Source organism: Micrasema longulum, unplaced genomic scaffold (assembly GCF_059751315.1).
Source record: "Micrasema longulum isolate JH-2025_06_02 unplaced genomic scaffold, ASM5975131v1 h1tg000224l, whole genome shotgun sequence".
NCBI classification, from domain to species: Eukaryota; Metazoa; Arthropoda; class Insecta; order Trichoptera; family Brachycentridae; genus Micrasema; species Micrasema longulum.
Genome location: NW_028277429.1, coordinates 793364 through 806351, shown reverse-complemented (window position 1 = coordinate 806351; position 12988 = coordinate 793364). Strand labels below are relative to the sequence as shown.

At 34.7% G+C, this 12988-nt stretch overlaps 1 protein-coding gene across 2 annotated transcripts in view; it reads left to right on the top strand.

The window, feature by feature from the left end:
- LOC148283547 (uncharacterized) overlaps nt 1-10468 on the top strand; it is a 142918-nt gene extending 132450 nt beyond the window's left edge. For both annotated transcript variants that reach the window (XM_088243684.1, XM_088243683.1), the window contains exon 4: nt 5900-10468. In XM_088243684.1, the coding sequence (XP_088099810.1) occupies nt 5900-6438 (539 nt within the window). In that variant the 3' untranslated portion in view covers nt 6439-10468. The remainder of the gene's footprint in view (nt 1-5899) is intronic.
- Nucleotides 10469-12988: the final 2520 nt, after the last annotated feature.

Genomic DNA, 12988 nt, shown 5'->3' with positions numbered 1-12988 from the left:
CATTGCGATCGCGAATACGATAAACAACCATGGTGGGAAATTGTTATCACGTCGCTTATTAACACGTCGATAGTTATTTGTGATTGAGCTACTGATTGTGGGTGACGCGACACGGTAGGCGACATTTCGCCCGGTGGAAAATTCACACATCATTCTGCACTGTTTCCTATTGTACGCGGTTTTATCAAGAAATTTATTTTAAATTAATTTGTTTACACAACTGGCATTGCTCGAATAATTTCGATGATCCATAACCTATCAGTACAAATAATGACTTACGTTGAGTATGTATTGAACATTTCAAAACACGATATACGATTTTAAACAAGACAAGTGTTAATTATATGACAAAAATACATGGGATTAAATTGTATACGATGATATAAAATAAAATAAATATATATTATAATACAATGGAATCTCTTTTTACCGCAGTTTTTACGCAGTACCGCGTAAAAAACTATACATAAAAATAATGATGTTGCATTGGTTTCCCTGTATAAAAATCAGTGTGAGATTTATAAACACCAAATTGTTTACTGTTTATTGTACTTTAATTTTATTTTTAAAAATACTACATGAAAACAAAATATTTTCCTTTTCGCATCTCTTTCTGTCCCAGTAAGTAAACGAGCTATGTGGGGAATTCCAAAAACAAAAAGCATAATTAGAAGATAATATTTGCCGTTTTGAAGTTAAAAATGCAGAAATTATCGCAAAAAGCTATTTTGTACTTTAATAAAACACCGAAGTTCACATTCGTCATAAAAATGCTTTATTTAATTAAAATGGAAATCTAAAGTCCTGACCCTGATCAGCCTCTCTAAAATAATGGACAGAGGTGAGAAAGTTGACAGCTTTAAATACTTGGGAGTTCGCATAACTGAGAATGGAAGCATGCACAACGAGCTCGCAAACCGCCAAGGAATTGCTGGAGCAACTTTTAACATGATGCGTATTGTCTGGAACTCTGTCTATACTCGGTCAAAACGAAACGCCGTTTATTCAACTCTTGTATAATGCCCGTACATGGGTGCGAATCTTGGCACCTTACCAAAGCTCAAAACACCAAACTTCTGAGTTTTGAGAGTAAGTGTTTAAGAAGAATATTAGGTATAAGGTGGTTCGATTGTATAACGAACATTGAAGTTCGAGAACGGACGCAGCAGCCTCCTATAGCGAGTGGGCCTGGCTTGTACCCGTGCTGCGTACGCCTCGGGAGAACCTAAACCCGGGTTGCCTCTTCTTTAAGCCTGCGGGCTCTGCCGTCCTGGAAGGCCGTCGATGACGATCTTTCGACTTTATTCGGCGGAATTAAGGGGCGCTGGATTGACGTGGGAAGAGGGGTAAATGCTGGCTGGCAAAAGGGTCTCCCGGAGGCAACTGGTGATGTCCACACGCTTCAAATATGGGCAGATTAGTGAATGTTACACAGTGTGTAAAGTAGCCACTTAAACCAGCCAATGACAGGTCATAAGCCCTGTAGATGCCTAGACTTCTAAATATAAGGCAACAGCCTTCTCTAAAATACTTTTGTAAAATTGATTGATACACTATATATATAGTTTATGTTGTTGCTTCTAATCATGAACACCTGACAAACTTACGGCTCTGTTAAATATTTATTTTTTGTATTTTTTTACGAAAATGTATGAAAAAAAAAAAAACGGTTTTAATCAAAATCAACTACTTTCAGACGTCGCAGGTTCTTGTGAACATTAACCAATCAAGTATAGCGTTGTCATGTGTTGTGATAGATTTCCGGTTTTCATGTAGCCATTTTTTTCATTTGGTGTTTTTTAACAGCTACGGGGTTCTACTTTTAAATGCAAGCACAACTCTCACCGAAAACAACTTGTGACGTCACGGGTAGAGAAATTGCAAAACTTTAAAAAATCATAGCAAAGTTGTCTTTGTATTGTTACAATACGATACATATTTTTTTTAATATTTGACTTCTCATTATGTACTTATAGGTTATGCAGGAAGGGTCAATATGTTAAATAATGTGTGTCGTGGAACTAGCTTTGATTAAATGTATAATGTTTAATTAATCAAGCAACCTGTCTTTATCAGTGGACAGAGTTTTTTTATACAATACGTCAGAATTCCCTCCTTCGAGGAAATGGCCGCTGTACCGTGACTGAATTTACCATCTTGATAAGGTTTGTTTCTATGGAGTAGGCAGCCAAGTAATGAAATATTATACATAATTTTATTCACCGATTATTTCAGTTCCGGAAATAGCCATTGCATCTTTCCTGCTTATAATTTATATGCATTTATTTTTTATCAATATGCAAGGGGTAATTTTGAACCGAAGACTATAATATATAGTATATGGTACTTACTTTAATTAAAGATTGTTTTGAATAAAACCAAAAGATCTTGTAATAGAAATGTTTACATCGGTAAAATACAATATTTTACATGCTATCATCATTATTCTTCCACCTACATCTAATGGTGCATACGGCACTGTTTTATTACCACAATCGTAGCAGACTAGTGATTATTTTGTCAAATATACATGAAGGTTTGATGATCAGTCTTACACTTCAAGTGTCAGTCCAAAGACCATAAAATATTCGTGTTTTAAATAATTTATTAAATATTTCGTGTCAACGATGTTGGGAATCGAACTCAAAACTTCGGACGTGGCAGGCACACGCTGACAAATAGACAATTGAGCGGACGAATCACCACCCGGCATCGAGTCGAAGAAAAAGAGGAAAATATATATAAGTTTAGTTAAATATTATATTTTTAATATAAATACATTTACAAAATTACGTATTAATAAGAATTCACATTGCGAAATTGTTTAGTAAGGAATTCGCACAAATAATGCAAACGCCAAACGCCTACACGTAGCAGAATGCCCGACTTGAAATACAAAGGAAATAGGTGCCTACATACAACAAAAGAAAAAGAAGAACCCGCGTCTTCTCCGCGGCGCGCGGGAATCAAAAACGAACCTAACCTAACTTGTATCTTGCGGAGATGCATCCTATCATAACCTACATATGTGTTGTGTATGTGTTGCGTCGCGTGGTGGTGTGCGCGGCCGCTCTCAGTCGGTCTGAAGGTCAAACGGTAGGTTGTTATTTCCTGGTCATTGCACGTTGCATTTCCTACACACATACAGAGAATACAACACTTGATCGGCCGTCGTGTGCAGCCGACTTGCATCCCGACCGCGCACCGCGCATGCGCGAAGCGGTACTGTCACTTTTTAGCGTTTCTGAAACGTTTTCTAAGTAGGTGCTCTGGATACGCGATACCTAAGCCGGCACCTACCCGTTATTACAATAAATAAAAAAATCTCGCATTCGCTAGCTATCACTAAATTTAGGTCACTCCTCTGAGATTATTTTTTTCGCCCATACGAGTGGGTTACTACTTTTTTTATTCGTTTTAAGTTTGAACTTCCAAATTCAAAAAAATGACAATCTCGTCACCATAGAATTAAGAATAGTCCAGAAACCGCATACGCACATCAAACACAAGGCGGCTCAACTACTCATAAATTAGAAGGTTTACGTTTTGACCCATTAGTTTATTTGTAGACGTCGCTCAGTACGCAACTCCTGATTTGAATTCGACTATGGCCGTGTTGTGTCCTTTTAAAGTGTAGAAATACTGCTAGGATCTTAAAGAAACAGGATGCAATCACATTTCATGTGTAATTAGCAAATGAATGTGTATATAACAAATGCACTATTTAAAAATTGAATTATTTTTCCATCTGTCAGATTGCCGAAAAAACAAAATGGAAATTTCGTTAGTTGCCAGGGTTGTATTTTTTTTACCCTACTTTGCTCATCTAATGAGAAAACTAATGAAAATCGGACCTCGGATTATATACATATGTATTTACGATATATATCTACCTGTATCAGTATAAGCCCATTCATAATGATCTCGCATTTAGTCATACTTTAATTTTTTCAAAAACCATCACATTCGATTTATCGACCTTCATCGGTAAATCGCTCCGTAAAAAGATCCGTACATTATGTAAAGCTGATATAAGCATTATCGACAAAGTCAAGAAAGGCGTTCTGCGTTGGTTTGGAAACGTTTAGCGAATGGACTGCGAAAGAACGCCTAAAAAGATTTACGATGTTTAATGTGGATGGATGGACGAAAAATGGAAGACCGAGAAAAGATATGGGATAGACAAATCCAACTTGAGGGTGGACATGTCAAAAGTCGGAATGATCGGCGGGCTTGAGAAGATGTAAATTTGTTGCAACAGAGGGAAAATATTTGTTGTGTTCGTGAGCGTGAATTGGTTCAGCCGGATGAATTTACCCACATGATAAAGGTTTCGGCTATTTTCGTAAGCTGTAAATGCCTAGACTTCCATTTCCCTTTCCAAAAATGTTTTCCCTCTGTTCCAACAAATTTAGATCTGAATGACTCCCTAGGGAGAAGCCAGCCAGTCCGCAAACATTTGGACATAGGTAATCTTTTGAGATTGATAAGATGTATTAATGCGAGATCTTTTTTGTTTGATATATATTGGATATTTTGATATTTATATGAATATCATGATAGCTTTGAACCCTGGCGCTATTAAATGTTAGTTGTATAGATGCATTGTTGCACGTAAAGTAAAACCATAAAAGAGTTTCAGTTACGTATACAATAAAATACTTTTCAACACACGATTTTGTTACATTTTTGTAGTTTAAATGTATATGTAATTATTATTAGCTCAGTATGAATTTTTGTAATGTAATAAATAGATAATTCGGTATTATCGTTAATTCTTATGTTATTTAATAAATATTATTATGGTAAATAATAATTAGTATGGTATATAATAAATATTATTGCAAACCATTAAAAAACTGTATTAAAAAGATCAGTTGATTCAAACACCTACGCATAGGCAACATACATTACAATTTAGTACTAAAATTGTACAGTCGTCCAGGCGTAAAATATGAAAAACGAAAAAATAAATAATTGTTAATCATATTATTGTACCCTAACCTTGATATTGAACAAAAAAATCACACATTTGATGGTTGGAAAAAGCTTCGGAATACTTGTTTTTTTTATTTTGTGATTAAGGTTCATTATTAATGAGAAATTTGGTAAAGCAGTTTTAACTAAATGCTGTTTTAGTTTAAGATAAAAAATGAGATCATAAGTATCCTATAGGATGCATTGCCAAGAAAGGGGTTAAATAAAACATGGCAATTTGTTGCTAATTTTTTTTTTTATATGGAAGTTGCTTATCACTTTGCTTATTATGAACAAGGCTTAATTGATTAAATTTCCTATATTTTCTTCAGTTTTTTTATTTACATTTTTTTCTTAATTCATTGATTTTTACCTTGGATACATTATTGTTTTAAAATATCAGCAGATAATAACAATTCTATTTTAGAAGTCCATTTTTCTTTCTCCTAATTGGTCCTTTCCATCTCTTACTTATTTGTAGTGGTATTCTTTTCTTTTCTTATATTATCTTTTTTTTTTCTTTCCTTACTACGCCACATGTTCTCCTAGTTTATTTTATATGCTTGTGAAAAACTGGATGTATACATCTATGTAGGTACAGTGCATTCAAATGTTTAATAACTCAATGTTGGTAACATGTGTGAGTGACGAAACGTTTTCAAATAAAATATTCTAGTGTACCTACTAACACAAACGAAATTTATATGTTTCACGGACACGCACTAACACACAGAGGGTTATTAAATATTTTAATGCACTGTACTGCTTTATATACATGTTTATTTATATAATTTCTGTTTTTATTCATAGTAAAAGAAAAAACATAAAAAATATTCTGTATGTCTAATAAAAAAAAACGATAACTAAAAGGTCACATGAAATTTGTTGAAATGTTGTTAAATAACTTTTTTTTTTGTTGCAGTTTCCAACGAGTCGTATGGCAGCTATCTCGGTTATGGGGCTCCAGCCGGGTACGGGGGGCACCACTTTACCGCCCCACCAGCCCCCGCGCCCCCGCAGCACCCCGGCTCCACCCACGACGACCTCTCCTACATGCTGGACCTCAACTACCACAGCCGAGCCCAGCACAAGATGAAGAAGATCAAGAAGCTGAAGAACCCAGACCAGCCGGCCGGCGTCAAGCGCAAATCTCGCGAAGGGTCGACCACATACCTGTGGGAGTTCCTCCTCAAGCTGCTCCAGGACAGGGAGTACTGCCCGCGCTACATCAAGTGGACAAACAGAGAGAAGGGAGTCTTCAAGCTCGTGGATTCCAAAGCCGTTTCCAGGCTGTGGGGAATGCACAAAAACAAACCAGATATGAACTACGAAACGATGGGCCGCGCCTTGCGCTACTATTACCAGCGCGGGATCCTCGCTAAAGTCGACGGGCAGCGACTCGTCTACCAGTTCGTCGACGTCCCGAAGGACATCGTAGAGATCGATTGCTCATTGACGTGATTCCCTCGTTCGTGCGTGGAAAACTAGGATCTCCATAGATTAAGCGCTGTTGGCCGTTTGACGGTTGGGAGAGTACGCCTGTATCACTGTTTTACCGACCCCGGGCTGCTGGCTGGCATTTTACTCTGGTACTTGTGTCGATGTTAAAATAAATATGTTATATATACCGATGTTGATGTATTGTACATTCAGTCTATTTGGATATTTAGCGATGGCGGAATAACTCGCATTTGACAATATGTTGTAATTTTACAGTACAAGGAAAATTTTTCTATGCAATACTTTTTATAATATTATATACCTCGTTCTCGCTGTAAGGCTCTCGAAGGCGAAACTAAAATATTTTGTTCCTTCAATAGTTTTGCGAGTTATTCTGCGCATTAGAGGGGTGTTTTAATTTATAGACAAATATTTTAAATATGACCGTACATAATAATAATTTGTTGGAAAAAGAATGCCCAAATTGGGACAAACAATGCTTATCATTCTTAGTATTTGATTGAAATAAAATGTTTGTCTAAACAGACTAGTTACGAATAACCAACCCCAAACAAATTTTGCGTATTGCGATATCTTGCCTTAAATTAATATGATTAACTTTTATAGTACAACTTACAGCAGCCTCACATTAGTGTGTTTTATTGTCGTTAAGAAATAGATATTTATAATATATTATATACACATAAATCGAGGAATAAAACAGTTGTTTCCACTATCAGAAATAAATTAAACTACATACATATTTAAAATTATATTATTCACTATACAAACCATTGATATTTAATAGATTTGATAACTAAATGTTGCTTATATCAATTATTTGAAATAATAACTCTTTTATGTAATTCTCACTACCAGAAATATGCATCGAGAAAAGAGACTAGTTTCTCTAAGAATTTACCTCACAAATTTAACGATATTCAACCGATAATGTAGCTCGCAGATAACAATTTCAATGCGGACTTCGGTCTAATGCATAAACACTCCCAAGTACAACCTTTGCCTTGAAACCTGTTTGAAACATCTCAAATGCTCCATTTACAAAATACAATATAACGATTTTTTACTATTTACCTTAAACTTGTACCAAGATGAAAAGACATTTGTATAATTGTTAGGCACTCTGTGTGAATGTTAATGAATAGGCTTTGAGCACAATTTCTAGGTTAATGTTAATGTTAAGTGTTAACTGAGAAGATATAATATTTGAATGTACAAGGAGGACATGGTCTCCACGGGGAGATATAATAACTCATCGTGTTGTGTTTTTGTAAATATATTATCTGTAGATACATCCGCAGGAGTGGGATACAGCGGGAGATCTCTCCCTGTCCAAGAAATGTAGATTAAGGTTGACAAAGCTCACGGAAACCAACGAAATGAGAATTTAAATATGTATAAATATAAGGATCGGTGCTCTGTAAACAACTAAATGTTAATTATGTATTCCTAGCAGATATTTTAAACTATTTCAAATGAATTTATATTATCTCATTGTTTTCCTGTTAAGCGTAATATATATTATATCAAACACAATACTAATAGAAAGTTGACAGTTTTTAATGTTAGATTTATATACATTTTATGGTACCCATTCATTTCTTAAAGGATTTACTTCACAAAGAAACGTAGCTACGAACCGACCCAAATTTGACCTGTTTATTTAAATTTTGAAAATTAAGATTAATGTTAGACTTAATCACTGTTTTACAACTTATCAATGTCAAATGGGCTGGGGTTAGGAAATTTAGTAAATAACAAACAAAAAAATGTAAAACGATGAATATTAATTGTATTTGAAACTATTTGTTTTTGATTTCGGGATTTCGGGGATGTGAAATGGTCAATTCTCTAAATGAAATGGCAGATACAGCGACTTTGTGAAAATACCTTGACGCGTTACCTGATTCATATTACTCGAGGTCCAATGTTAATTTACTGTAACTTTATCTAAGCTAAGAGATATTAGAGTAGGACCCTTTATAAATGTTTTGGAACTCACGTACAGGCCAAATGCAAACAGGGTTGTGTCAAATAAATATGTTCTTATTTACCAATACTGTATTTAATCTCATTAATTTTGTAATTCATTTTGTAGTAATGAGATTTCAGATTTCTATTATGTCAGATATATATTATCACGTTTTATATTTCTTCCAGTATGTTTGTTAGGTGACACAAGGCCTGTTTGCGAGAGAGGAAATATATTTAATACGAAATAATTAAGAGTTTATAAAAAAGATATGAAGATATTGACTGTTTAATGTTTTGAGGTAAATAGTAATCACGATAAACGTAGCTAAATGTTTTAAATGTGTCTCGGTACATCCCTATGTTTATTTCCATGAAAGTAATTTAACGTAGTTATCCTTATTTTGTAGATAGTTAACTTATTTATTTTAATCTTATACTATTTAAATTTTATTTCGAGCCGCGCTGGCCGGCATCTATTCGTGTAGCTCAAATGTTCGTTAATTGAGAATGTGATGTGTCGCGAGACGTACCAATAGTCGGCGACCATTATGCCAATGTGACGTGTGGTTAACATCTGTCAGGATTCTGTTCTAGCGCGTCGAGTGTGAGTTAGAGCCGCGGGGAGTGCTTAGATAATATAATATACCTCTTACCTTGTATTGATACTTAGTTAAGGACAGAATCCTGGTTCAGTTCCTCGATAGCTCTCTTCGTAATAAATAAGGGACATGTTTGATTAAGTTACGTATACAGAAATCTTCCCTTTCCTATGCCGTCAGCGAGTACTTAAGGCACAATCTATTTTCATCGGATAGATATAACTGAACTTTGTCTAGATATTAAATGTACAAAATTAGAAGATATTTTACAAAAGTGTAACGTTTCTGTGATGATTTTTTCCTTTTGAAATTTACTGATTTGGATTGCGGCTAAGTGAAGAAAATTTAAGGCTGAATGTATTGTTGGTGCCTGCGCTCGCTTTTCCACTCCATTACTTTATACATTCTAGGAAATTTGTAAATAAAATACATAGTTTCGCTCAACTTTGGAAGTTTGTTTAAATTTTTCAATAATGTCGATATATGTATAATAATTCGGTTTAGAGGGAATGTTTGTATTGCGGAAGGTACTGAGAAGATACTTTAAGGAGACTAAACTGTCAATAATTGATATCAGAAGATAATGAAGCGCGTCCAATGATTGTGATAAGTTATTTTTGACGAAAAAGTAATAGACATTCGTTTTGCTATAAGAGAAAAGTAGAGAAAATAGAGTTCCCAATTATGTGGTAATTATTAAAGATTGCCTATTTTTTCACATACAGAATATTAGAAGAGAAGTGAGAGTAATTTTATATTTGCTGCGGAGTCTATAGAATAAAAAGATAAAAAAAGAAGCATGACCATAATATTGATGTTCTTTGTAGATATGTATTTCTTAATAAAATACCATAGTTGATAAGTTTGATATCAAATATCCGTCAAACTACGAGTACGTGCTTTAGTTTAACTTCTTTCTTTACGGACCAACGAGCTTTTTCGCTTAAGCGTGCTCGCTTGGTTAATGAATGAATGGTTAATTATTTGGGTACAACATATGTCACTTTAGTATTCATTATACTGAGATGAGAATGTTGTAAACAATTTAGCATTCTTAAAGATGGCCTGCTTAGGCGAAAGCACGCGAGATGGTTAATAAAGAAATTGGTAAAGCCAAAGCAAGAAGATCTGATACATTGTATCAAAATATCAAAATTATTAAATATGAAAATGTTACTTGTCTACACATTATGCTATCGGAAGGAGATTGTATATAGAATTACTTTAGTTACTTGGAGATTAAGTTCTGTTCAATTTGTAATATTAATCTGTACTATTTTTATTTTAAGTTCTCTACCTAAGTTATATACATTATGATGGTTTTATTATGCATTAATGTTTCATATTGGATTAGATGTCATTTCTGTGTAAAGATAATATAATTGTATAAAAGAAAATTGTACCGTAAATGACGTATATGATTGTAAAATGTTATTAAAAATGTCTATTCTACAAAACGTTTATTATTTTATTTATAATTATCCCGACTAATCACTATAATTCAATAATTCTAAGAATGATCGCCTTGCGGATCTACTGAGGATATGCTGACTCCCAAATTGAATCCATGAAATGTTTAATCAATTCATTTATTCATCTTCGAGTATAAAAATATATGCACTTTGGAGGAATTATTGTTAAAAGCATTATCTTCCAGCCAACCAAAAAAAAAATATTGGGAATGTAGGGGATCAGGTAATGAGTTTGGAAGGAAAATGATGTATGTAATATTTAACAATTATTATTTAACAATAATTGTAACAAAAATATGTAATATTTTCATATTGAGTTTCAAAACAAAATAAAACTAATCAAACCCGAGTAAATTCTCCTGGATTGGAATTCCTATTCAGGGTATCCCAAATACCAGGGGGGATAGTTCTTAGAAAACTAACAGTATGAATTAAAAAAACAAAATACGTTAGCAAATTGGACAGAAGTTCATGACAAAGCTAACAAAGATATAATGAGGGTAAACAATTGGTTGAACGACAATTTAAAATATTTGGGTTTAAAAATAGATAAATTCATGAGATGGAACCTACAAAATGAAGAAATTTCTAATAAAATAAAACGTTTGATTAATTTTTTCATACCTTTAAGAAATATACTAAGGATTAAAGAACTAAAACAATTGTATTATGGATTGGTAAATTCAATACTGACGTATTGTCTGATTTGCTGGGGAAGCTGCACTAAAACGACTATGGCTTCAGCAGCTATAGCTCAAAAATCAGTGATAAGAGTTATTTAAAAAAACCATGCCGATACCCGAGTGATTCGCTCTTAAAAGAATTTCAAGTGCTGGATATTAGTCAACAGTATATATTGAGGTCAGTAGCGGTCACGCATCTCAACGGGGAAAAATACGCAACGGTTTGTCATGCTCATAATACTAGACACTCCAATAAGGATCTGATTCTACATAGAGGGGTTAATACTTTTTTGGCTCAAAGGCAGCAATACTATATAGGCCCGAGGATATATAACCTTATCCCAGATTCATGGAAGTGTGGTGGGATTGCCAGGCTGAGGAAGGTGTTGACTGCATTTTCTGTATTGGTCGGAGGGAGTCAGAGAAATTGTTGTCTGATGTAGAAGGACGTAAGCTGATTTCTAGTTTTAGTGGTAATAACTTAGGATTTAGGATATAGAGATTTATTATGGATGGTATTATTTAGGTGTTCATTATATATTTATTATTTACTTTTAAAACTTAAATTTATTAATTATAAAATACATTTGATCGCGCCACTTGCCCGTTGGCAGATGAACACTCCTAATTGTCTGGTTCGCGGGATGTGTATCTTTTATGCTTTGCTACTGAAACCTTATTTAATGAATGCAATTCCTACCTTGCACTGGGGTTCTGGTACCTTATTGTTTGTAACTTGTCTCGAAGGAGTCAGGATCAGATCTGATCGTAGGGTCATGAAGGAGGGGCACTTGAGATGGTTTCTTGATTATAATTATTTCATGACACGGTGAATAAAGTAACTGGTTCGCGATCGCGGTGAGAAGAGAAAAATTATCTGAGCACATGAATACTGACAGTTCCGTTTTATTAACAATTGCTTTTTTGTTAAATGCATTTGAGTAATTTTGAATATTGCGCCCATATTAATCTAATTGCTAAAAACATGAAAAAAAACATTAATTCATTCGCCCCCAACAAAAGCCGAGCAGCTACTAACGCAGAAGTACAAGAAACTTTGCTGTCCGCGCGTGTGACGCATAAAAATTATCTCTCTCGCTCCCAAATATACCTGTATTATCAAGAGTGAGACGTGAAGAGTGTGCGAGACAATTATATATTAGGGTTACTCTTTTACCAAGAACGCAACATGCGACACATCGGTAAACTTTCTGCTGTCTCTATATCTCCGATTTTTGATAAAACGCTTTTTATGTTCCCAATAAGCATTAATTATTTAATAAAAAAAATGTTTATCGATGCGTAAATGTCTTCTTCTCTGGTCTCAATCCTGGGATTGGCTGGCAGCAATTACTTTCATTCTTCTCCTCCATTCCTCCCTGTCTTGTGCGGCTCTTTTAAAGTCAACATATGATGAGCGGCGCACGTCCTCTAATAGGTCCTCCAGGTGCTCTCGGCGTGGGCGTCCCCTAGAATTTGTCCCCTCGGTCATCCCCTCCATTATGACATGCAGGAGGCCTTCTTGACGTATTACATGGCGGATCCATCTCGCTCGCCTTTCGGACAAGGTCCTGAGCAGGTGCCTTCCACCTTCGATTCTTTGGAGAACCTCCTCATTTGTAATGTGGTCTCTCCAGGAAATTCCTAGTAGTCTTCTATAGGACCACATCTCAAAAGCCTCTAGTCTCCGTTTATCTCTTTCGGATAGGCACCATGTCTCGCAGCCATACATCAAGATACTCCATACATATTGATTAGCAGTATTCTTAGTTTTAGGTCTATATTATTTGATTCTATTATTTTTGACCTTTTATTAAATGCA